This window comes from Mercenaria mercenaria, chromosome 3 (assembly GCF_021730395.1).
Source record: "Mercenaria mercenaria strain notata chromosome 3, MADL_Memer_1, whole genome shotgun sequence".
Taxonomy (NCBI): domain Eukaryota; kingdom Metazoa; phylum Mollusca; class Bivalvia; order Venerida; family Veneridae; genus Mercenaria; species Mercenaria mercenaria.
The window spans coordinates 10,476,805-10,503,913 of NC_069363.1; the positions used below are offsets into that span (position 1 = coordinate 10,476,805).

The following is a 27,109-nucleotide window of genomic DNA, read 5'->3' on the forward strand; positions in this document are numbered from 1 at the left end:
AAATTGATGGCTTGCACAAGGTGTTCGGACAAGGAAGTGGCAGACATACATGGTCAATTGGACTGACGGAGAGAGCGATATTTTTACGTTTTCCACCAAATTTTTGAAAGTTTTGAAAATTATTTAAAGCTTTGCCATACCCGGCTGCGGTCCATGTTTACAATATATTTGAGTCTAGAACGAAACATTATGATATTATGTTTGTTAATCGTTTGATGAGTTCACAGACCCACCGTCACGTTTAAGGTTACATGACTTCTTTCCAATTTCTCCAGTGCGAGCACCTAGCTTGGCCCAACCACCGACCTTCCAAAAGCAGGATGGGCGCCTTCCCCACATAACGTCCTGAGTAAGGTACGAACCAACAGCTAGTGATGAGGTAAATAATGGTAGTCATCACGCTAAGGACGCAACTAAAATGTACATGAAATTTCATTTCAAATGTAACTGTAAAGACAAAATTGGAGTTTACACCAGAAGTACGTACCTTCGCAAAATACTCCCATCCTGGTCGGAAGTATAATTTTGACCTCGTAAACTTGAATATATACGGCCATATGGCAAATATTGTTCCTTCGTGGCTTGTAGCTTCTTCCTTGCCGGTGGCGCTTTCTAGGACCGTAGCAACCACTTCTAAACGATTTCCGGCCGGGAAATCACGGTTTTGTAGCAGCGGAGAATTTAGGATACGATCAACAGGAATAGAGAATTCAGTTACACTTCCTTTAATGACTTTATTTCCAGTCTCCATCTATAAACAGAATAAAATGTGTGAACAGAGGTTACGTTATACTTATTAATTCCTGTCGCTACTTGTCTTAGATTATAAGTAGTATAAAAGTTTTATATAATTATTTGTCGCTACCTTTTATATAGTTTGTCGCTATTTTTTTATCGAGTTTATCGCTACCTCTATCGCGTTTGTCCGTAACTTCAACAATTTTGTTGTTACCTTTATCGAGTTAGTTACTGCACTTCCTCTCAAAGACCTTAATAAATGTGTTAAGTATAAAGTCAATCCTTTATATAGTTTTCAAGTTATTCTCCGGAAAATCTTTTATACATAAGGGAGCTAATAGAAATAGGGTGATCTAGAGTTATTGGTTATATGTACCCTACCGCCCCCCCCCCCCCCCCCCCCCCCCCCCCCCCCCCCCCACCTTTCGTGTTCTATAAGAATTTTAAGTCTGAAGAAAGTATCGTTTATAGTAAAGGAGGGATGCTCTCGACAAACTTTTTAACACAAAGGGAGATAATAAAAATGAGGCCAGCTTGCACTTCCTCTCGCTGACCTCTATAAATGTGTAAAGTATTGAGTCAATCATTTTAATACTTTTTAGGTAATACACCGAAAAGGTTCCATACATAAAGGGAGATATTTCAAAAAAAAGGTAGGCTTGAGTTATTATTCTTTGACACTGCACTTTTTCTCACTGATTTCTATGAATATGTGAAGTATCAAGTCAATCCCTTTCATAGTTCTGGACTTGAGCTCCGGACAAACTTCTTTACATAAAGGGAAATAATTCAAAATATGGGTCAGCTAGAGTTATATGCTTTCTTTCAATGACCTCTATATTTGAGTGATGTATCATATGATTCCTTCTTAAAGTTTTCAAATTATGCTCTGGGCAAACTTTCTTCACACTGGGGGAGATAATTCAGAAATGGGGTCATCTAGTGTTATGGTTCTTTGACAATGCATTTTCTCTCACTGATCTCTATCAATATGTAAAGTATCAAGTCAATCCCTTTCATATGTCCAGACAAGCTTTTTACAAAAAGGTTAATAAAAATGACACCATCTACAGTTATGGTTCCTTATCACTGAACTTTCTCTCAATGAGCTCTATCATTGTGTGAAGTTACAACAATGTGTGAGCAAAGGGATTATTATTTTCTACCTGAAATACTTTTTGAATTATAACATTTTCATTTTTTTTACAAATTAATGTGGAAAAATTTTGCTTTTACTGGGTCAAGGGGCGGTAATACAAGATGTGAGCAAAGGTCATGGTGCTAAATAAAAATTACGCGAGGTTTGTGAGTCTAGTTGAAATAAATTTTGAAATTTTATAAATATTCTCTTTTTTCCAAACAAATCAAGGGTAAAAAGTTCTGATTTTACTGGACCAAGGGAATATTCCTAAGCGTGAGTAAAGGTCATACCGGTACGTCAATTAATAATAATGTGAGGTTTAGTGATTCTAGCTTAAATACGTTTTTGAATTATAACCAGTTTTCAATTTTGGACGGATGGACGGACACCCCCACATTTTGGTAAAAGGTGGTCATTCCATTGATTGAAAATAATAGAATGACCAGATTTAAGTGGATACAGAATGAATACAATGCATTTCTCTTGTTCTAGACTGCTAAGGTATCAATCGCGTTCTCAAACGGTCACACACGGACGGATATAAGCCAGCTGAGCAACGCAAAACAATGTGACACTTAAATATATGCTTCCACCGTTATCTATGTTTTTCAATTTCAAACTGCAGCACCCTTTTATCAATAGTGGATTTTTTACCGCCATAAATGGTTTGACGGTGACTTTCATATAATCAAGTCATGATCCTTTAACAAAAGACAATATATAGAAAGTTAGTAACTGTTCGTATTTTCAAATTTGAAATTTGGGAAAGATATGCCTGTAAGTTGAATATTATAGCATATTACTTAATCTGTTTTTTACCGTAACAATGCTCTGCGTGAAATAGACGTACCGAACTTTTCCCGACATCCAGAATGTATTCGCTGATTCCATTTTCATCCTTCAAGTTCAAGGTAAGTCTTGCATTTCCCTGCACAGGCTTGCCATATACATACCTTTAAGAATTGACAATCATAACATTTTATTTTAATACCATATGTACGTAAGTATGTAAATATAATTATAATTCAACGCACACAAACAACTCTATTGTATGTCACTTATATCGTGAGGACTGGGCGGCAAACAAATTATGAATAATGGTTGTGTTACATGCGCTTTACAATTTCTTCAATACATGATAAAAAAATGTATTTTCTCCTACTCAGTGTCAAAGTACGTGGCTTGTACATAATATTTGCCAGGAAAAGAATCACTTTGAAACAATCAAAGTTTCAATATCGTATACTACTATGTTAAGAACATAAGATATAAATTTCAGACACTTAACGCTACATGCTTTTGAATATAAAATTCATATTTCCTATAGTGAAATCTGAAAGTCAACATTTTTATAACACTGTAACTGGAGCGATAACAAAACACACTATTTTCAAACCTAGCGTTACGTCTTATGTTACGTTACGTTATGCAGTGTTCTGACGTCATAAGGTTTCAAATTGCTTACTTGGCTGTTACTGTGACCAATATATCGGCTGTATCCTGAAGAATGTACGGGACATCGACGTCAATGGTTACGCCATATGTAGGAAGAACTGAAAGTTAAGTTGAAAAACAATTTATCTGTCTGAAAAATCGTTGGAAAAGACATGTTTAATGACCTTTTTGAAAAATGCAGACTTTTAGTGGTCATTCTGGATCATGTTTCGGCGGCGTTCTATTTGTGGATGTGGCAATTTATCATAACAAACATTCAAGGGAGTTGAGTTTCCTGAACTCATACTGGAATGGTTATATTTTGATTTTAGGGTTTACTATGAGGAAGACTTAGTTTGTATTCGACTGTTTGTTATTACAAATGTAAACTTGACGAAATATGAGTTTTATGAAGCGAAGTGTATTATATAAGTACACTGTCCTGTCCTGTCCTGTCCTGTCCTGTCCTGGGCTGGGCTGCCCTGCCCTGCCCTGCCCTGCCCTGCCCTGCCCATTGCCTTGCATGGTGTTGTACTTTGTTTTAATGTCTTGCATTGCTTTTTACTGTATTGTACAGTACGGTACGGTATGTTACGGTACGATACGTTTTTTGACTGTACTGTCTTGCATTGCCTTACTTTGCCTTGCCTTGACGGCTGTTGTCCTGCCCTGTGCTGTGCTGTGCTGTACTGTACTGTACTGTACTGTACTGTACTGTACTGTACTGTACTGTACTGTACTGTACTGTACTGTAATGTACTGTACTGTCCTGTGTCGTGTCGTGTCGTGTCGTGTCGTGCCGTGCCGTATTATATTGTAACTGGAGTCGGTATCTTCTAAGATTTCATTATTAACAGAAAGCTACAGCATGCTTACCATATTCTCGAACTTCAAACAGTGAGCGGGATTCTGTTTCATACTGAAAAAAAATACAATATCCATGTTCGTTTGTGGCTCCTATGGTATTTACAGAAACAATTTCAAACACTGAAGACAAGCGAATACATAAAACACATGCTCTTCACTTTATTGTTGAAAAACAACGTGCCTGTAAAATTTAAAATTGATAATAATTTGTATCAATAAAATATTTCATGAGAGTTTGTACAGATAAAGACTGACTGCATTACTACACGCCGTAGACAGCGTTTCCTGATATTTTACATACTACACGAGTATTTCTATAGATAAGCACAGCATGGAATTCACGGAATATATTTGTGTTAACATTTTTACAGTAATGAATTCTGTAGTTTTAAAATCTTCTTGAACATACCTCGTATACACTGATTCTGATGTAACTGGTTATCTATCCCTAAGAGGAAAATTAAATTTACCTGTCCCTCATAAAAGGCTCTAGCTGTCCATAATCCTACTTCCGGGTAAGGTGGCAAGGTAAACTCATGTTGATAGAATCCACTGGGCTTATGTTCCATCCTCCTCCTTGCCATTGTTAAATTTGACGGACTCTGGAAGAACAACGTCAAACATATGGAAGTTGTAATTGGATATATGACGTTAAAGTGTCGAAAAACTTGAGTAGAACTAAGAATTAAAGATAAACATTAAAAGAAAAACATTTATATTGAAAAGGGAGGAAGTGTCATAACTATATAAATACACAGCGTACGTTAATATATACCATAAAATGATATAGACATTAAGAACGTGATGTTGAAACGCCTTGATGAGGTAACAATATAAATAATATAAATGATAGGATTTGCTGATAATTAATTATAATTCACGAACTTTGCAATAACTACGTTAAAAAGTGGTAATTAGGTACTCTGGTAATGAGCAGTAGAACAATGTACTCCGATCTTCGAATCTATGAAAATCTTTTAAGCTGAACAGGGTAATAACTTTCGGTAAAACGTGTAATTTGAGTAACTTGATGAATTTTTAAACATACGTTAAAAATGAGAAAAAAGATAGCCAACGGTAATAAATATAAACAGTACACGTTTGATTATAGGGTCATGTAGTTGTGTGCAGATATAACCACAATTATTACACACTCGTTTCTATTCCCCGTTAAGTTACACTGGTACTGCAAACGTCAATATTTTTTCATACACTAACGACTGAATTTCATATCGTGTGTGTTGTTGCACTGTTTTTCTATTTAAGTCAGTATTGTCAATCCGATCAAGCTATTGAACAAATTTATGATATTTACATTATATTTATACGTGTAGATGCGTATGTAATAAAAAAGTTATTATCTTTGCATCAGAAATATGCACTCGTTCTTCAGCGGAAGAATATTGCGCTCCTAAAGTCGCGCAATATTTTCGCTGAGGAACTCGTGCATATTTCCCGTTACAAAGCTAATAACCTATAAGTATACACAAAAATCCTTTTCCTACGTTAAGATAGTGCAACCGCTATGACAATCGGAAATTTCTGAGCGATCACATATTCGCATAACAGAAAAATGACGGAAAGTTCCGAAACAGTCAAACAGAAAATGCTGATCCGTTACCGTAAGTAAATGTATGTTTACGGGTATTGAAAAGGCATGTATGCCCAAAACGTTGGAAATAAGGTACATAAACTTTGTCACTACCAGCGTTGAAAAATATCTCCGTGTCTCATTTATTATTTTCTTGTAAGAGTCCATGAATGACAAAAGAAGTCGTTTAGAGGATTCTTTAGCTCTGCAGGCCCCTAAACGAGGTCTAGCGGAATCATTTGAACCCACGTGACAGACCCCATACAAGGATGCTAAAGAAGATTTACTTGGCGGTGCATTAGACGAACTGGTTTAAAAGTGTTTCAAATTTTTACTCCGTTGGCCCTTGAGGGACCAAGCACAAATATTTGAACAACATGAAATGGTCCATAATAGGAAGCTACTGCCAAAGTCTGATGAACATTCAGCAAGCTTTCTATGCGAAGTTGTTCATTTTTTCTATTTTCATCTCTAGTGGCCCCTAAAAAGAGACAAAGCGGAACCATTTGAACACACTTGAGGCTGGGCGACGACTGACCAATGTGCCCATGTAATGAAGTCGTTTAAAGATCTTTTAATTTTCTTTTATTGTAGTGCTCCATCAAAGGGACCAAGTGGAACCATATGAACCAAGTAGAGAGATTCCTGCAATAGTTCATCAGACCAAGGTAAGAGAAGCTCTTTCAAGAGGTTCATTAGAAGAAGTATTTTCTGCTTTTAGATCTGGCAGAAAGGACGAAAATACTTAAAGATTTGTCTGCTTTAAGCTCAGGTGCTATATATATGAGGCCAAGCGTAACTATTTGAAAAACATTGAGAGGACCATACAAGGGTGCCGCAGAGCAAGTCTTACGATGATCTATCAAGTGGTTCATGAATAGTAGTCGGTTAGAATTGTTGTTTTGTATTTTAAGCTAAGGCGGTTCCTAAAATGTTTTTCCTCTCTATTTTTAGCTCTGGTGTCCCTTAAAACGAAAGAAAAGTAAAACTTTTGAACAAACTTGACAGAGGTGTATACAATGATGCTGCATAAGTTTTATGAAGATTCATCAAGTGGTTCATGAAAAGGTTTTATTTATATTTTAAGCTGAGATGGCCCATACAAGTGGCAAAACAGAAGTCGTTTGATGTTGTTTTTTTTTTCTTCTTTTTTTTTGTCTTTTTAGTTCTGGTGGCACCTGAACGAAGTCAAGCGTAACCGTTTGAACAAATGTCTATGCCAGGATCTTTTGCACCAAGTGTGGTTAATTCTTCCTGGTAATTTCAGAAGAGATATTTAAGTGAAAATGTTAAGTAAATATATTCGGGCGACCCACTCCCAAAACTATGCCAAGGACGAAAAATAATCTATACCATGAACCGGGAATACTGAGAAAAATATATTGTTTAAATACTGTTAGGCCTAAATGATTGGTTAAAGTATTGAGTAATTTTGTTTACATGTATTCCTTTTTCATAATTCCTTTACGTTATTTTTTCGTGAAATGTCACATCAAAGCACTTAACGCCCTTTACTCAAGTGTTGTAACAAGTGTCAATACTTACGACAATATCCATACCCACTTGCCAGCCATCAACAACAGCTTTTAAGGACTCGTCAAGTGCTAAAGTTCTTATTTTCACTGCAAAACAAAAACATTTAAAACAGTAACAGTAAGCGTCGAAGTTTTGTATTACTTACTAACATGTATCATTGTTCAATAAATAGGTCAAATATGCATCCTTCATGTTATAATTACCTTATTCGTTGTTCATTTGTGTGCGTTTGGGGAGGCTGCGTTTTTGGAACGTGGCTTTCCCTGTTGGATATTCTTCCTTGTTTTTTACTTTCATTTAAATATGACGGCTGCCGTGGACTCGGTCGGAAATATTCCAGGTGGGGACTTTCGTCGACTACCTGCTTACTTCTAATTTAATTCTAAGATAATTGGGCACATTTTTATCTTGTACTAAATGTAATAAGATTTCTATTTTTTAGGCGCACAAAAATGAGCTAACCTCGTTTATTTCTTATAAATTCTGAGAATATAACATACTATAACAAATACATCAGAAAATAAGAAAAACAATATATTGTAAATAACTTTTGTTAGTCATATTTGTTAAACTCTTACCCGAAACGAAAAAGCAAGTGACTAGTATATGCTTGAAAGTCAATGAAACTGTTTCTTTAACTCAGAAAAAAGATTTATCAGTTTTCCATAAAAACTGGCTTAACACAGAAATTTTGATAGACAGATATACATAGTTTTCGTTCAAGTGTATATTTTCATGTTTTTGGCATCTCTGCGTTTCCAGATATGCCACTTAGTTTCTAATATAATTGTGTTCAAGTATATATACTTAACTGGTGAATGACAGAGTCCAAATAAAGCTGTTATCTCATTGCTTTGTATTTTCTTCTTAAATAATTGATCGGCGATGTTGCTTATCACTTGAAATATTTTTGCCCATATTGATTGAGCATGTTTACAATCCCCAAAAAGATGCCTCAAAGACACTCTTTTCTGCTTACAAATGATACAAAGGCCATTAGACATTCCCATTAAATTTAATCTATGTTCAGTAAAAGTAGTTCTATAGAGAAACTTCCAAATGATTTATAAATAGTAATCTCATATTTTTCCCATTGAAAGCTTGTGTCAAATATTGCTTCCCATTTACATTCTACTGCAAGTTTATTTTGCTTAAAATTATATATCTGTGAAACATCTTTCTGTTTCACGTCAGTGTAGTTTATAGGTTTCATATCTTTCTTAACAATTTGAAGCTCCGCAAGATTAAGTGGAAGATTAGACTTGATTTCTAGAATGTTTTCTTTTAATTTTACCACTATCGATCGTGGTATCCTTTTTGTTAATACTGACCATTCAGAAATCCAGTTCCTTTTATATTGCAGTTTATGAAAAAGATTTGTACTGTTGATAAAAGATTTCTCTTTAGAGTCCAATATACTCCCAATATTTATAATATTCCTTTTAGTAAATGACTCGAAAAACAGTGGCCTTTCTTTATACTTAATTTCAAAATTCCCCAAAAGAGGTTCATGTTTCAGGTACTTTCTCCCTTGAATTGATACGATTTTCCTAAATTCTATCCAATGATCAATCGCTTTTGAATAAAAATTTGACGTGTTCATATTAAAACCTAAACCTTTCAAGGAGGAACATCTACATATAAAATATGTTTGTGAAAAACGGTCATCTTGTGATTGCTTGCAAATAATATTTGTCATTAGCATTCCAGTTTTGGAGATCTGAGTGAATTATTCGATATATTGTTTTGACATTTATACTTTTTTGAATTACACGTATGTCTGGAACACTTAAACCGCCGTGTTCGTACTTAAGACGAATCATGTTTTTTTACTAAAGGTATTTTATTATTCCAAATAAATAAAGTCATGCGTAAGGTTTCCTAGTATGTTGATATATCTTTCTGGAATACCTCTTGATTCTACTCCATAGCTTATTTTAGATACAAGATAACTTTTCAATAATAGTACTTTGCCTTGAAATGTTAAGTTTCGCATTTTCCATACGCTTAAACATGTTTTTAGTTTGTTTATTTTTTCCATCCATACTACATCAACGTCAATATTATATCCACGGCAGATTCCTAATGTTTTTACAAAATCTTTGGTCCAATTTATATCTTTAAAATTCGTTTTTTTTATTCTTTATTTTACCTAATAACAACCCGGTGTTTTTTTTTTTTCTTTATTTAATTTTGCTCCTGAAGCTTGTTCATATTTTGATAAATTGTGAAAATATATGGTACAGACTTTTCATTTTTACAAAAACAAAATTGTGTGTCATCGACAAATTGGCTGAGTCACGCTTCTAGAGAAGAATTATTTGTGATGGTAGTTCTATACCCTGAATACTTGTATCTTTCCGTATCGCACATGCCATAGCTTCCGCTTGAATAATGTAAATTAGAGGAGCGACCCGTCAGCCTTGTTTGACTGAACACGATATTTCGAAATAGTCTGACATAAACCCATTTGATTGAATCGCTGTTTTTGAACCTTTTAGCAGCATATATATCCACTTTATAAAGTGTGTTCCAAAGTTGAATTTGTCTAAGCATTTACCAACCCATTCCCACTCCATGCGGTCAAATGCTTTTGATTCATCGAGGAAAAAGATTACCCCTTCTTCGTTTAATTCATCAATGTAGTTTATTACATCCTGAATGAAGCGATTTGCTTCACTTATATATCTTCCCCTCACATAACCTTTTTTATCGGAATGAAAAAGTGATGGTAGAATTGGCTTTAATCGCTCAGCTTGGCATTTCGATATAAGTTTGTAATCTACATTTAGTAGCGTGATAGGCCGCCAGTTTTTCAAATTTTCTCTTTCCCCGTTATTATATATGAGTGATAAAATACCTTTGTACATAGAACATGATAACGAAACATTTTCTAATATTTCCGTCACAACTTCTGAAAAATCTGATTTAATAATATACCAAAATTTTAAATAACACCCAGCCGTAATACCATCTTCTCCCGTCGATTTTGACAGCTTAAATGTCTTTAATGCCTTTTCAAGTTCTTCTACCGTTATATATTTTTCTAAATTTTCCTTATTTTCAGTATCAAGTTTTTGATCTATATTTTTTAGCAAAATTTCAGCAGCCGTTACATTAATATCTTCCGTACTTAACAACTGTTTGTAGAATTTGCACTGTTCCGTTAAAATGGAACCAATGCCTTGCTTTAATTCGCCCGTATCTGTTTTAATTTTTGACCAAAGCTTTTCTTTGCCTCGCTTCTTTTCTAAATCAAAAAATACTTGGTAGATTTTTCATTTTCTTCAATGTATTTTGCTTTTGATCTTAATTTATAAGCATTTAATTTATCATTATAATAAGCTGAAATTTCATTCATAACTCTTTCCATATACTTTTAGTTTTCTGGACTATTTTCCATGGTTTTAAGTTTAGTTAATTTCATTTCTAAATCTGCAAGATTGCGTTTATTTTGCATTTTACTCTTCGAAAAATCGATCGAGATTAATTTTATTTTATGTTTAGCCATATCCCACCAATCGGTTAGTGAGTACAAACAGTTTTTATTTTTTTTTGCCAGCTGTTCCAAAATCGTTCCATTGTTTTTACATAATTTTCATCTTTAAGCAGTACTGAATTAAATTTCCTTGTGCCGGGTCCTCGTTCTACTTGTTCGGGATTAATTGCAATTGTCACTGTATCGTGATCAGAAAATATACACGGACTTATTATTGCTTTTTCTATTTCGTTATCGATAAGTTTAGACGTTACAAAGAAGTCTATTCTAGATTTTGAATGCCCGAGTAAATGTATATATTTTATTGTTCGGGTGCCTTCGCCGCCATAGATCTTCAAGATCAAGTTCACTTTTAAGGAGGGAAAACTCATAACTGCCTTCATTTTGTTTATCGTGTTCGCGCGAATTTCATATTTTCTTGAAAATTTCTTCAGACTGTGCTGGCACTTTGTCTAATTCTAAATATAATTCCTGTAACAAGACCTGGAAATTATAACATACCTGTAAAAAACAAAAGACAACATAAAGTAAACCAAACAAACCTTTTTGTTGAGGTGTATAGATCGGCTTGTCTGTCTGTACAATCAGGTAGCCTGTGCGATAGCTTACTATTACTTCTCTTGTTCGTGTTTGTCCATTCCATTCCGAACATATTTTGATTTTTCTTGGCTTCTCTTCAACTTCGGGGTCAAACAGATCATCCTCTGTGACTTTAATAGTCGCATGCCTCGGTGCGTCTAGAAAAGAGACAGTATATCAATGCATTTGTTTTATATTGTATTTCTAGCGCTATTTACATGTAGGATCAAAACAGAATAATGAGCATTGCTATTTTATACGACTTTTTCACAACATAACTGCCGAATGTATTGTTTTCAATCTGTATTTAAAGGAATTGCTAGAAAAAGTATTCAACAAACAACAAGGATAAAAGACGTTGGTTCAATGGAAATGAAAAACAAATGGAGTCTTAGACAGTTGTTGCAACACATAGCAGCATTAAATCAGTCATATAATTTTTCACTTTTGGTAGTATTCGTCTTTAGGATATCATTTAATGTCGTTGAAAGATACACAGTATGTCAAACAGGAAAGGGGTGTTATCTTCTATTCAGTTCCGATCACAAAATCTACATCTCTCCACTGGTGGTTCACCGATATATCTGCCAGTTTATATCTAAAGCAGTAAAGTCCCGACATATAATTCATCGATTTCTGCCATTTCGGGCTCTTAAACGACAAATAAGTGCGCTGGTATGGTAAAACCCGTAATATTAATCGTTCTGGTGTGTTTACTTATTGGCGCTCTTCAAAATCACAAACACGCCAGACCAAATGGCATAACCGTAAAAGAGAACCTCCTTTTCAATTCCTACCATAAACCTACTTTACTGAAATTTTTCAGGGAAGCGTAAGTTCAAGCCCCACTGGGACCATTTTTTATGTTATATTCCTTTTATTCTAGTTTTGACTTTTTTCAATAATTATTAATGATTTGTTGTACAAAAGTGGAAATTTTTCATATGATAAGCGATTTCATGCTGTTCAAAGTGAATTTACCTCTGAAACAGAAGAGGGTAGACTTTGACATCTTTAAAATTACTGAGTTACATGCGGTAAAAGATTTCTATTTTGCCTTTACTCTTTAGATTACATATTGTGGATGAAATGTAGGTATGTTTTACTTCTGCTCCAAGGTTATTTTTGAATGGAGTGAGCAAAATTTAAAACAGTCCTACAGGCCTCGACCCTATTTTTTCAATGTTGGAGTTAAAATTCTGTCTCATTAAATCCGTTTACTTGACACACCCTAGAAAAATGATATTGACAGTTTTATTTTGTGTTTTATCATTGTTTACCAATACATGTAGTTTGTTCAACGGTTTCTTTTATCAAAATTAATGGAATAATGAATTCTCTGCAAACGTTTTGGACGGTGGCCATCACTTTGAAAGTTGTCTGTACTTGAGCTTGAGGATATACCATAATTTATACAAAATTTATAATAAAAAAAACGGCACGTTGAAAGCTTTTCAAAATTTGCAACACAGTCAACACGGTCAACTTTAAGTATATACCAAGAAAATGCCATTTTTTAAACATTACTATTAGGGGTCCAATACACATTTGAATTCGTCTTTATTCGTTATGTTCGTTTTCCTATTTCAGTTCCTTGTCTATGTTATTATAATTATTATAGTCTGCTTAAAATCCCAAGATCACCACCTGTTGTCATTGGTTATAATAATAATAATAATAATAATAATAATAACTTTATTTTCTGAAGGTGACATACTAAGTGTACAAATACAGATATTTTACAACTTATTTTCAGTATGGCCTTCGAAAAAGACTAAAATCGTGATGTATGGCAATCAGAGATTTTCGTCTACTGTTTATGACATTGAGGTAGATTATGTGGCCTCTAGATTGTTAATGTAGTATTTCTGTTAAACAGGGTCATTTGGGGACGGACAATGTGAACTAGTTTTCTATCCGAAGGTGATCTTGTTTCAAACTTGACCTAAATTTCATAGACAAACATTTTGACTATTTTTCACGCAGTTTATGTAGAATATAATATTTTATCTAACATTTTTCTTTCGTCCAGGCTCGGTTCCAGGGCCGGACCGAGGGGGGCCGTGCCCCTCCCCCAGTTGGCTGAGAAGTGACATATACCATCAAAGATGCACCCTTCTGTTTTGGCAAAGGAATAGTATTTTCTCAAAATTTAGACCCAGAAACGCACCAGAGGCCACCATTTCACATCTGTATTTCAAAACTTTCCAGGGGATGAGCCCCCTGACCCCTCTGAAATAAAAGGACTACCCCACCAGGAAATGCACCAGAGGCCATCATTTTATACTTGTATTTCACATATTTCAAGGGAAGAGACCCTGCCCCCTTACATGGGCAGAGAACACCCCACTCCCGTATCTACCCACACTCGACGCTATGTGCCTCAGCGGTGACGTCGTCGTTCTAGACTGGCACCATGGAGCTAATGTAGAATATGTTTTTCAAACAACTTACTTTCGTCCCAAACATTCTGACTAGGCACCATGGAGCTAATGTAGAATATGTTTTTCTAACAACTTACTTTCTTTCCAAACATTCTGACTATAGGCACCATGGAGCTAACGTAGAATATGTTTTTCTAACAACATACTTTCGTCTCAAACATTCTGACTAGGTTTCACAGAGTACAGATAGAATATGCTTTTTAGTTAAAAACTTACTTTCGTCCAGAACGCGAGCATCGATCTCGGAAAACTTTTTGTCGCCGTGTTGAAGCCAAACCTGCAGTGAACAAAAACAAGCAATCAATAAATATCTGTGAAAATGGCCTATCTGTTCTGTTCTAGTCCGCCTTACTGCAGAAGACTCCCGTTTGCTTCCGCTACATGAAATATACTCTTAACAGTCTTTTTTAATTTTGTTTGATCCACCACAGCGGTAACAGGATTATTTGTGAATAATGGTTATATCTTTCAAGATCCGATACAAATTCTAAAATTTAACATCATTCTAAAGATCTCTATGGATGGTGACAGCACCTTTTGCTCTTCACGACATATTTAATTATACTAATACTTGGCTAAACACGTGTTTCTCATTTGTAAAATATTTGCCCATGAAGAATTTTGCCGAAAGGATTTTTTTTTTTCAAAATTTCACAAATCTTTCTTTCACTTCGCTGTCTATGGATAAATTTTTACAACATTATGTTACAGACCCATATATTAGATAGGCAAATATGTTATCCTCTTTAAATAAAGTTATTATTATTATTATTATTATTATTATTATTATTATTATATGCTAACTATGATATCCTAAATGTGTAACAGTTCATCCATAATTTAAAAAATGACTGAGAGTTTTAGATATTTCTTTGTCCAAAATGGTAAAAATATCCGACGACATTTAATTAAAAGCTATTCAAAATATTTTGAAAACTCAAACAGGTCCCGTTATATAAAACTTTCAGGTGACTTTTTGGTACATCTCCTACGTAACAAAGTGTTTTCTTGTAATATCATTTATGTTACATAGCATTCTAACCGGCGCTGAGGGTGTTGTAGGAACTTTTACGTTTTGTTTTTTATTAAATTGTCTTCATTACTTAAGAATTCAATGGTAAACAAGCTTCAGGCATTTTGCAAACTGTATTTTTGTCTAAATTATAATTTTACCTTTAAAACATCGGCATATCTTAGCATAAAACACATTTTAGATTTTTGCCATTGGACAGGGTTTTATATACGCTAGAATACATTTTTGGCAAGAAGATTTATGTTTCTAATGATACTGTAAAGGCATAAATATTCATTGATGTGGGGGAGTGGAAAGAGGTGAGGACGCATATTTCTATTGATTTTGCGGTTGTGTTAATCCACGAAGTTAAATTCGAATGCAAAAATAAAATGCACATTCGGTCTGTTTTCTTCAACCGTAGAAGTCAAAACATTTATAGGAAATAGCTGTTTTGGTCAAAACTATGAAATGTTATGCACACGAAATTTACATTTTTAGAAAAAATCTCAAAACTTCATAGACAATATACTACCACCGCTGGAGACCTTCAAAATCGTGTACATCTGTGTCTTGCAAGGGTACAGAAAATGACTGTTTGGCAGTTCTTTCTTTGGTTGATGTCACCAAGAATAATTATACCATAAGCGGAATTTGGTTATAGTAAATGGATATATAGAGGGAACTATAGTGGAATTTGGTTATAGTAAATGGATATATACAGGGAACTATAGCGGAATTTGGTTATAGTAAATGGATATATAGAGGGAACTATAGCGGAATTTGGTTATAGTAAATGGATATATAGAGGGAACTATAGTGAAATTTGGTTATAGTAAATGGATATATAGAGGGAACTATAGCGGAATTTGGTTATAGTAAATGGATATATAGAGGGAACTATGTCATTACCTTGACTACTGCATTGTTCAGTCCAAACACACTTACAACAACCGTCTCATCGTGGTTAAACCGTATTATATTTGGCGCCGTAACGAAGTAATAACCGCTGCAAAATAAAAAAAAAACTAGAATATTAGTGCTCCAAAGATACCGCTGACTAAAGCGTTTTACAATGTATAATTGATAGCCTAATGCAGTTGAAAGGTATTGGATAAAAATAAGCCATGTAAAAGGAAACAGCCATGTCAGGCTAAATACAAAAAGCGAACAATTCTGTAGAGACAACAGAAATAGTTACATGGCTTCTGCAAACTGCTCTTCCCCTTAATGTCCTCCGTCATTCTGTGAAATATCAACGTAATCCCTTGCATAATTTTTCAGTTCTGTTTCAGTTTAGCATAGAATTTTAATATTGATGACATGATTCAAATTGGGCAACGTATATGTAGTGCTTAAACACTAGAACATTTCTTAAGTAATCTTTATGACATGTATAACAAAATGTTGGAGAAGGCCAAAAGGTAATAAAATTGAAAAACAACGTAGTTTCAGCAAGTTGATTTGATAAAAGGATTATTCAAGAAGTAAACAGGAAAGAGTTATAGTGTTCTCATGCACATATAATTTTCTTTAATATGCATTATTTTTGTACGCGGTTTGAATAAATTCCCGTAGGTACTTTAAGAATTATAGCCTGAACAACTTGATTTAATAAAGGGAGATGATTCCAACAAAAGTACACATGATAACGTTATTGAGAACGGTAAATTCTCTAAATACCCCTCTAAATACAACCAATCCCCCGGGATTCTGTAGTAAACACATTTTTAATATGGAAATATGTTGAGTAATAAGCATGTTGATACTTGTTGACTGAGAAAAAAAGCGATTTACAAAAACAGTCTGACGGACGTGAAATCACGGTTCATCAAAAATGGACGACAACTGGCGTGTTTGAAGGCTTGCAGAGACATAACTACAGAAATATCAAAAAAGTAAAATACGCATTATTAAATGAGGAATATTCTGAAATGCATTCGAAGCGGAACCCTTTAACGTCAACTTAGGCGCATTCCACTTTAATAAAAGTTGTATTTTCTCCCAATGTTCTGTATTATTGTTTGAAAGTCAAAAAATATCCCTTGCATAGATTTGGAATTATTCTGCAAACAAAATAGTCTGAGTAAGTTTGATAAATAAAGATAATTTACAAATTCAAGCCAGACAAACTTATTGTGTCCTTGTATACTGCAATTTTTCTTAATTACCTCTCTGCATATAGTTTGAACAATTTTTCTCCATTTCTTTGAGAGTTCTAGCCCGGAAAACTAAGTTTAATAAAAGAAAGTGCTTCCAAAAGTAAGCATGGTAAAGTTATGATTTTATACACAACAGATTTAGAAAAAAAGCACCTTAAAATAAGATTACATTAATTTTACGTGTTTCTTTTTTTCTTTTTTTTTTTTTTTTTTTTGCATCCTGCAATAGTTTCAAAACCAAGTATTTAAATGTTTTTTTATGGAATAACTATTTACATATTCATAACAACAGAAAAAGAGAGCGAGTCTAATTTTACTTTGAATTGACACAACAAGGCCATATATCGACGAGAGTACTGGGTCATTCTATATATATTCTATATAATTTTTGCACAATAAAATTTATGCCAAGTAATATTAAAATCCCTTGATGAATGACAGAGTAATGGACCGGACACGAAGTTGTGGACGGACGGACGAACGGACGGACGTAATGATGGACGGACGGAAAAGCGCTATCCTATAGTTCCCAAAACCGGTTTCAACCAATATGGTATTTATAATGTTTAAAAAAAATTTGATAGTAACAAATTAACGGTATTCGGAAAAATCATGGACATTTTTTGACAAAACACGAAACGTTCTTTGTCAAATCTCCTAACATTAAACGTTTAAACTGTAGGTTACTCATTTTTTCAGATAATCTCGGAAGCGTTATAAAATAACAATATTCCGAATAGTTCAGTTTGATATTTTCTAAAATACAAGCTGTGATATTTTATATCCCATGTAAACCGTACAGAGGATAAATAATGAACTAGGAGGAAATTTGTAGTGCTTTTTAGATTTTGCGATAATAACATGTGTCAGTCTTCTCTTTACTTATAAATAAATAAAACTTAACACAAACTCTATTTCGCCATTGTAGCTGTGCACTCTGGCTACGGGACCATTTGTCTTATAATAAATGTTTTATTGAAAATTCATATCGAAATTCTCCATATCATTGAAAAACACGACGTCCAGGAAAAAACAGAGACTGTGACTCTGAAAACCTGTGTCCAAAAAACAATTTAGTGCTTTCCTCAATGGTGTGTGTGGACTTCACACATTAAAAAGTGTTAATTTAATTGCGACACAAAATTTCTTTATGTGCATAAAAATATTTTATATTGTTAAGAAAAAACTTTCTTCTTACTATCAAGAAAAACTGACTCATTTATGTGCTAAATGAAGTATATCTACAATAGATCTACTTTATTTTCAAAATTCAAATATGTCACAAAGTTTCAAATGTAAAAACAAAATTATTCAAATCCTTATAAAAATATATATATATACTTCTTTTTTATATTAAGAAATTTGAAATTCATACAGTGCTAAATAAGTGCACGCTAGAACTGACAAATATCTACAACACATTATACTTGTAGCTTACGGTAATTTCTAATTGGTCAGTTTGGGAATAAACAAATTCCCATTGGACAATATTCATACATACTTGACCAGTGCGGTTCAATAAACCGTAACTCAAAGACAAAACTTTCCCGCTATACTCCGAAACGCGGGAAAGTAAAAATTATTATTTCTATTCAATAAATGGTCATGTCTCACGGAGCATTCTTCACTTAGATAGAAGATGTCCCTCGAAAAAAAAACGTTCAGGACGAATTCTGGACCTCTTTACCATTAAATGTTAAAATTTTACCGCAAGTCGGTTCTAGAACAAATTTTAATACGTTTTCAATACGTAAAACTGATCGAAAATTATTATTTAGAACAGACTTTCCTGAAACATGTAATTTGACAAGTTATTATAAACCAAATAACGGCTTAAAATCAACGTGTAATATTTGATCCTTTTAATTATTGGTATATATCTTTAAAACAAGAAGCTACATTCAATAAACACTTGATGCCCCCAGTGGCATCCTTGTCGATAGATTTTGCACCTTAGTCCAAAACGAGGTCTAGGTCAAGGTCAAACTGAGATCAGGTGATGTTTGAAGATGAGGAATGGTCACAGTTTACATCTGTATTAGTATCAATTCATTCTTGTAAGGGGTATTGATGCTAGAGGAAATGGTCCCATTTGATTAACCAAGAGATGGACCATATAAAGCAACCTAAATCCAAAATGAGGTCAAGGTTAAGGTCAAACTGAGGTCAGGTGATGTCTGAAAATGAGGAATGGTCACAGGTTACATCTGCATAAGTATCAAGTCATTCTAGTAAGGGGTATTGATGCTAGACGAAACGGTCCCATTTGGTTAACCAAGAGATGGCCCATATAAAACAACCTAAGTCCAAAATGAGGTCAAGGTCAAGGTCAAACTGAGGTCAGGTGATGTCTGAAGATGAGAAATGGTCACAGGTTACATCTGCATAAGTATCAAGTCATTCTAGTAAGGGGTATTGATGCTAGACGAAACGGTCCCATTTGATTAACCTCGTACGGACGGACGAACGAACGGACGGACGGACAGGACAATTACTATATGCCTCCCGCATCAGTAGATGCTGGGGGCATAATAAAACAAACGTACGGACCAATACATTTTATTTTACCATGTTATAGGTCATATATTTATTTACGGCATGAAAATCTAATTTGTAATTCTATTCGTGAAAGTGTTATTAAATTTGAGATTTTCACATTGACGCCCATTATGAAAATTTGTGTGAGGTTCAAACTTTTCAAACCAGTCTAGCGGAAAATCAAGCACAAGATCTTATCATTTTTTCCGAATTTTCAAGGCGCATTTTGAAGTTTAGGAAAATCTGGGTTTAATCAATATTTTTTTTCTGAACGTACAAAACTACATTAACTTTAGGATGATTATTTTCCATTACTCGGAACAATATTTTTTACTTTGTATATTTCGGCCGTATCGAACAGCCTTCATCAGCAAAGTGCCTGGTCAGTGTTGCATAGCGTCACGTGACAATTGGTGATTACGTGACACTAGGAGAGTGTTGTAAACTGGAGGTAACTCCAGCCTCTCGTCCCGGTTAAGTGACGGCCGCCTTTTCTTTATCTCGATGGCTTCCTACACCCTCCTCTTGATATGAATGTCCTCTGATGTTAAAATTTTGGTGTTAGCAGGGTCTATGTGGTGTCCTGTGTGGTTGGAATGTTCATGAATGGCAAAGTTGGATCTGGCCACCTGTTCTTTCAGTCTGATGTCCAAAGATCTTCCTGTTTCGCCCACATAATCATGATCACATTGTTCGCATTTTATGTAGTAAACCACACCACATTTTTTTAAGTTCGTTTGTTTTGTCTTTAACATGGGTAAGTTGTTGTCTTATGGAATTGTAGGGCTTGTGGTACAAATTTAACCCATGTTTCCTGAACACTCTGTGCAAGGTTTCTGATGTTCCTAGTATGTAAGGGATTCCAACATTCACCTTCTTGCCACTGTTTTGTGTCGATTTATCTTATCCTTGGTCTTATCCTTCTTCTTTGGTATGTTAAACATCCATTCCAGTTATCCGTTAGTGCGCAAGGCTGTTTTCACATGTTCAATTTCTTTCTTTCTGTCGTTTTCATCAGTCACAAGTTTTTCGGCACAATGGAATAGTGTCCTTACTACTGAACTTCTGTGGTCTACGTGGTGGTTTGAGCTGAAGTTCAGGTTCTGGTCCGTATGAGTTGATTTTCTGTAGACTGTAACCTTGGTAGAACCGTCATCGTTAACGTGATCACCATTTGTCACGTGACGCTATGCAACACTGACCAGGCACTTTGCTGGTACGGCCGAAATATACAAAGTATAAAAACATTGTTCTGATTAATGGAAAAAGTTATCCTAGATGTATGATCCAGAACAAGAGAACAACCTTTATAGTTGTACATTAACTTTTACGTACTTAGTAACTCATTAGGTATTACTTTTACCATTTGTATCTTTCGGTATAGATTGTATCATTTAGCGTTTGTTGTACATCAATTTGCATATTTTTTTTCTTTTTAACATTAAAATATAACGCATTAAATGTTATAAACAACAGTGTAGTTGTTGGCACACTAAGGACATGTTTTTGTAACAGCTTAAACTTTCTTAACACATAATTTATATCAATAATTTTTTGATCAATGGAAATGTTATAAAACAAGCAATTTATTAATTACTTTCAATTATAATTCCGAAATAAACTGGATTAATTATGAACGCTTAACTTACATTGTTTTTCTAAAAGTTTTGAACATCACTACGCCGCCATTAAAATTATATGTCATTTAAAACTGTTATTCATTTTAAAAAGATATTTGAATATGAAAATATGAAAACTGTTAAGTATTTCAAAACTTTTTGAATTTCGAAAATCCATAAATGAGCGAAAAAGTTATTAAAAATTAAGAATTCCGATCCTATATGCAAACGAAGTAAAACATTTGTTTTGCCTACCTCTAGATAAACAGATGTTAATGCGTGACGTCACGGCAATCTCTCCTATTGGAGCAAACACCGCATTAATAGTTATTATTTTACCGTTAATGTGTTTGTTGTTAAATGTTGGGAATTTGATGGGGGAATGATTGAAATCAACAATACCAAGACTGCTTTTAGAAAAAAGAAAAAATATTTACTAGCTATATTATACAGTAAAAAGAAATAATACAATTCCTTGGAATTAAATACTGAAAATGAAAATATAGGCTATATTTGCATTTTCAACTTTAAATTCCGTTAGGACTAACGATAATTTATATGAGTATCTTTATACATGATACATGACATTAAATATCTTTTGATTTCCTGACAGAACAAATTGCGTTAAGCTATAATAACTAGATTTTGCAATGCCGATCTTCCATTATTTATTTTAAACAAAACTTTTTTTTCAAAACAAAGCGAAAAAATATATTAAAATTCGTACCATTTCACTCCAGAAATGAATATTCCAAACAACAGCAGTAAATTATACATCCTTTTGCTCGTACTACCAGCCAGCGAGTGATTTAATACGCTCAAGGATTTTATTAAATGTGTACGAGTATTTTCCTTGTCTCTGGGGATGTAACATCCGGGTTCATAGTATCAGTTTGTTTGTGCCAAAACAAAGACACGCATTTCTTAGAAAAAATGAGCTTCGCTATTTCAAAGGCAAAGCATAAAAATCTTTGGTTTCGGGTCACACAGTAAACAACAACTACAACGCCAATTTTATAGCTCTCATGCAGAACAGAACAGAACAGAACAGAACATTTTCTTTATTTTGAAGACACAGATTACAAAATACAAGTATTCTGCAATAACATGTGAGCAAATAAGTATTATAGAAAAACAATATATATTATGGGTATAGACAATCGGTTGTGGAATATCTAAATAGTAATACGTGATAAAAACATTTTCACTTTATCAATTAACATGTCATATGGATATTGTTGTAGAAAATTAATCCTTTAACAAAAGAGAAGAGTATTATACCATTTACAATGTTTTCTTAAGTTCAATACAGAGTGACTACAGAAGTACTTTCGCACGAGAATTTCTTTATATTAGACGATCTACTTATATGAATGAATTACAGTCGCGCGATTTGATTGGCTAAAAATACTATTTCAGAATGATTTAATTCATTACAAATGCGATACACATTTACTATGGATAATGGATTTAAAAAGGACGTGAGTTAACGCAATTTGTTAAAACCTTCTAAAATGTTCAATCAGATCTTTAACAAAGTAAGCAAGATTTGTCAAAGTAGATCCCCTTGTACTTGATAATAAATCTTTAAACTTGATAATATTCGGCCTTTGATAGAATCTTTTTGGCATAAGCTTTGATCTTTTATCAAAAAAGAAGGAACATTCTAATAAGTAGTGCATTTCATCACCAAGACTGTTAATGTGACATAGTCGACACTTGCGCTCTTCATGTGGGACAAATGACTGGGCCCAGCGGCCGATTTCAATAGGGAACCTATGGTTGCCGGTACGAACATGCATCAGGGACAGTCTTAATAAACTAGGTAACGAAGTAAGATATTTCTGCTGGTCAACAAAGTCTTAATAACAACTGTACTTTTTACCTTTATTAGAAGTTTCTAATTTTGAGGACCACTCCTGTTTAAATTGATACGTTAACGTTGATTTGACAAGTTTATGGACATTACATCCCCGTATATTTTCCTGAGTATGCCAGAGATATTAATTACCCGTTTTGTTTAAAACAGTTTTTATGAAATTAGTCCACTTAAAAACATGGTAAGACTGTATCATATATCTATAACATATATTTGATATCTTTGTTTCATTAGACAAGATTAACTTATTCCAGAATTTAACCATTCGGGACTTAATAATAATATCTATGGGGTAACGACCTAGCTCCGCATATAACATATACCGGGGAGTACTTCTTCTCGTTTTTGTAATTTTACGTAAAAAAATTAACGTGTATTTGCTCAATTAAGTCTATGTTCTCATAGCCCCAAATTTCACTTCCGTATGTAAGAATGGTAGGGCAGTATGATCAAAAAGCTTTATTTGGAGATCAATTGGAAGGTCAAGGTTGTTTATTCTCATGTATAACAGGTGCATAGCCTTATTCGCCTGTGTGACAATATGTTTTTGCAAGATAAAAAACTCCCAGAAGCAGAAAAAAATACCCCTAAATATTTGTATTCCTTAACTACCTCTATAGTTTGACCATTCATGCTAAAAGAATATCTGCTAGGTTTATTTGTACCGAAAACTATTATCTTTGTCTTTGAGAAATTCATATTAAATTTCCAAGTTTGGCAGTACAGGTAAAAATTATCAAGACATGATTGGAAAGAAACTTCTTCCTCGCCTAAAATGACTGTATCGTCTGCATAAAGCAAAATAAGAATTTTAAGAAAACGGACGGCGTCGTTTTCATGTATATCAATTAAGATACCATTGTTAGGTCTTAAGAGAAAAGATTCAAAATCGTTTAAATAAATGGAAAAAAGTACAGGAGACAAATTTTCCCCTTGACGTACCCCTTTGAAGCTTGGAAAAAAGCTGATGTTTGTCCATTCACTGTTACACAAGATTTGATATCAGAGTACATACTTTGAATGACATTAAAAATTTTACCAGTGACGCCGATTTTCTCCAGAGACCCACACGCCATAAGGAGTCGAAAGCTGAAGAAAAATCAATAAACGAGCAGAGCAGCTTTCTCTTTTTAGAACGCAATTTTTCTATGAGAAAATGGAGAGTAAATATATGATCAGTCGTAGAGTATTTTGCACGGAAGCCCGCCTGATTTTCATGTAGTAGATTATTATCAGATAAAAACTCAGATATTCTATTATTTAATATTGCTGTAAAGACTTTTCCAAGACAGCTCAGTATAGTTATAGGTCTGTAATTTGCAGGGTCAAGAGGAGAGCCCTTATTTTTGTATATTGGTTTAACTGAACCTATTAACCAAGTGTCGGGCAGCATACCAGAGTTCAGAATAATATTAAACAATGAGCAATACAACGGGACCATTATATTACGTGTAGTTTTTAGGTATTCATTACTAATAAAATCAAACTGGGAAACAGCTTTACCATTATTAGTTTTAAGAATAACTTTATTTATTTCTGCCTCAGTAATTGACCGATTGAGACACGAATTATCTAAAATAGAATTATTATTAATGTTAATATCATGACCACCTACAGACACACCGCAATCGTTCTCGTCGAGGTTTGACGCATTTGAGTCTTTAAAAAAAGTAAAAAAATCTGAAATACTCGGTGTTTTTTCGGATTTCATGCGTGAAATACTATTGAGAAATCTCCAATAATCCTTCGGTTTATTTGAACACATTGCACGCAATTTTTGTTCATTTCTAAAGCGATGTTTATTTAAATATGTATTCATAGTCTGTTTATAAAACCTGCTAGCAGCTTTCAGTCTAGATTTATTCATGTTATTCTTATGTAACTGATAAGTTTTACGAGCAGTATTATACCGGTTACGGGCTTTCTTACATTGAGGCCCGTGCCAGGGTAACTTTCCGTTTGTGGTGCTGGGCTTCAGTGGGGGGACGTCTTTGCGAACCGGGAAACTCATATTAGTTTAAGAATATTTTATTGCAAATGTTACACAAGATACATTCATACACATACAGACAGACATAACAACACAAGCAATAGGATATTGACGGAAGTATTGAAATACTTATCGAGTCAACCTCCGGAAAGATAATATTTACAATACTATGGATGGCTGTTAAACTAATGTGTAAGACATTCTTAGTTATTCATGAAAAGGGAAAAAAAAGCAAAATGAAAAACAAAAAAAAAGGAAAAAACAACAAAATGCTCAGAAATGGAAGGTAAAGATGAAATAAAAGTATTAGTACATCGCTTTTTTAGTATTTAGAATATTTTAGCAAAATTAGGTAACCATAAAGGTTACAGTATGAAATAGTACATAGAAAAACTATATTCTCTAGAATGAAAAGGGAGGAAGAAAATATGTAGAGGAAATGTTCAGCTGCCCCAAAACCACTCCTAGCTTTATATACTTAACAGTCTTGTTGTCTGGAGATAATGACAGTGTGAAACAGTATAGGGGTCAGATCACAAGTCAAGCGAACCTATGGCTTCCAAGGGTAAATTGTTGGACAGCTGTGAAGATTTGTCTGTTGTCAGTATCAGACAGAGAAGTATCACCATAAAGTAAGGTGTTCACAGTGATAGACTGGGTGAAATTACCAACAGAAGTTAACATTACATGCCGAGGAAGGTAATACAGTCTACATTCAAGCAAAAAATGTGAGCTGGTCTCGGGTTGTCCGCAATGACAAACACACTAAGCGACGGTGCATTTTTGATGTCATCCGAAAGATCGTTCCATTCGCGCACAGTCAAAGGAAGAAAGGAATTGAAGTATTGTGAAGTGCGAGAAGCCACCGAGCGGAGATCACCGGAATTGCGAAGGCTGTAGTTGGAAACTGAATTAACGACTGGCGGGACGAGACTGATCAGATACGAAGGAGCAGTGCCTCTGCACATTTGAAAAAACATGATAATTCTGTGATCGCGCCTTCTATCTTCAAGCGTCCTCCAATTCACCTCTAGTCTTAAGTCATGCAGTGATACTAGCTTGGTGGCTCCAGTTACGATTCTGGCACACTCATTTTCAATTTTGTTAAGTTGTTCCTTTTCATATCCTGTGCAGTTGTTCCAGATTACATCTGCATATTCCAAAATCGGTCGTATAAAGGAAAGGTATATCGTTTCAAGAGATCCTAGATCTAAGACCATTTTCAGCTTGCGCATAACATGAACCCTTTTCCAAGCCTTGCATGTTATGTAGTTGATATGATGATGCCATTTACAATCGTTTGACAGAGTGACACCAAGATGTTGATGACAGGAAACCTCAGGAATCTGGAGTCCTGCCATAAAGAGGGGTAGATGTAAATGTTGATTTGCTTTGCGAGAAAACAGTAAAGATCCAGATTTTGCAGGGTTGAACTGTACTAACCATGTATCGGCCCATGTGGATATTTTCTGGATGTCCGTCTGTAGTAACTGAGTTGCCTGTTCAGGTTGGTCAACAATAATATAAAGGCTATTATCATCAGCAAACAAGCTGATTTCACTTCCAATGTCAACTACAATGTCATTAATAAAAATCAAGAACAGAAGAGGCCCAAGAATAGATCTTTGCGGGACACCAGCACCAATACCTTTCCAAAAAGAAGAGGTTCCAGGAAGGATAACCCGTTGGCGTCTATTGAAAAGATAGTTAGAAAACCATTCAAGTAAAGATCCAGTAATACCTGCATTATGTACTTTTACAAGACGACCTTTGTGCCAAACCTTGTCAAAAGCTTTGCTGATGTCAAAAAAGACAGCCCTTACCTCAAGCCCTTCATCTAAAGCTTTGCAAAATGTATTGTAGAGAAAGGTCAACTGACTGACAGTGGAGTGGCCAGGTAAGAAACCAGATTGCACCGGGGTTAGAACATTTGTGTCATGAAGGTGATTGTAAATATGTTTAAATAAAACTTTTTCAAATGCTTTTTCTACACAGCTGAGAAGATATATAGGCCGATAGTTGTTTGGGAGGGAGGAGTCGCCTTTCTTAAAAACAGCACACACGTTTGCATCTTTCCAGG

At 34.4% G+C, this 27,109-nt stretch overlaps 1 protein-coding gene across 2 annotated transcripts in view; it reads right to left on the reverse strand.

Moving 5' to 3' along the window:
* The window catches only part of LOC128555488 (cobra venom factor-like), a 96,075-nt gene extending 74,030 nt beyond the window's left edge, over positions 1–22,045 (reverse strand). For both annotated transcript variants that reach the window (XM_053537848.1, XM_053537847.1), the window contains exons 1-10: positions 21,888–22,045; positions 15,754–15,850; positions 14,046–14,106; positions 11,349–11,543; positions 7,317–7,393; positions 4,651–4,782; positions 4,190–4,232; positions 3,345–3,432; positions 2,730–2,832; positions 488–751 (exon numbers count right to left, since the gene is read on the reverse strand). In XM_053537848.1, coding sequence (XP_053393823.1) covers positions 488–751; positions 2,730–2,832; positions 3,345–3,432; positions 4,190–4,232; positions 4,651–4,782; positions 7,317–7,393; positions 11,349–11,543; positions 14,046–14,106; positions 15,754–15,850; positions 21,888–21,937 — 1,110 coding nt within the window. In that variant the 5' untranslated portion in view covers positions 21,938–22,045. The remainder of the gene's footprint in view (positions 1–487; positions 752–2,729; positions 2,833–3,344; positions 3,433–4,189; positions 4,233–4,650; positions 4,783–7,316; positions 7,394–11,348; positions 11,544–14,045; positions 14,107–15,753; positions 15,851–21,887) is intronic.
* Between the last annotated feature and the right edge of the window lie 5,064 nt (positions 22,046–27,109).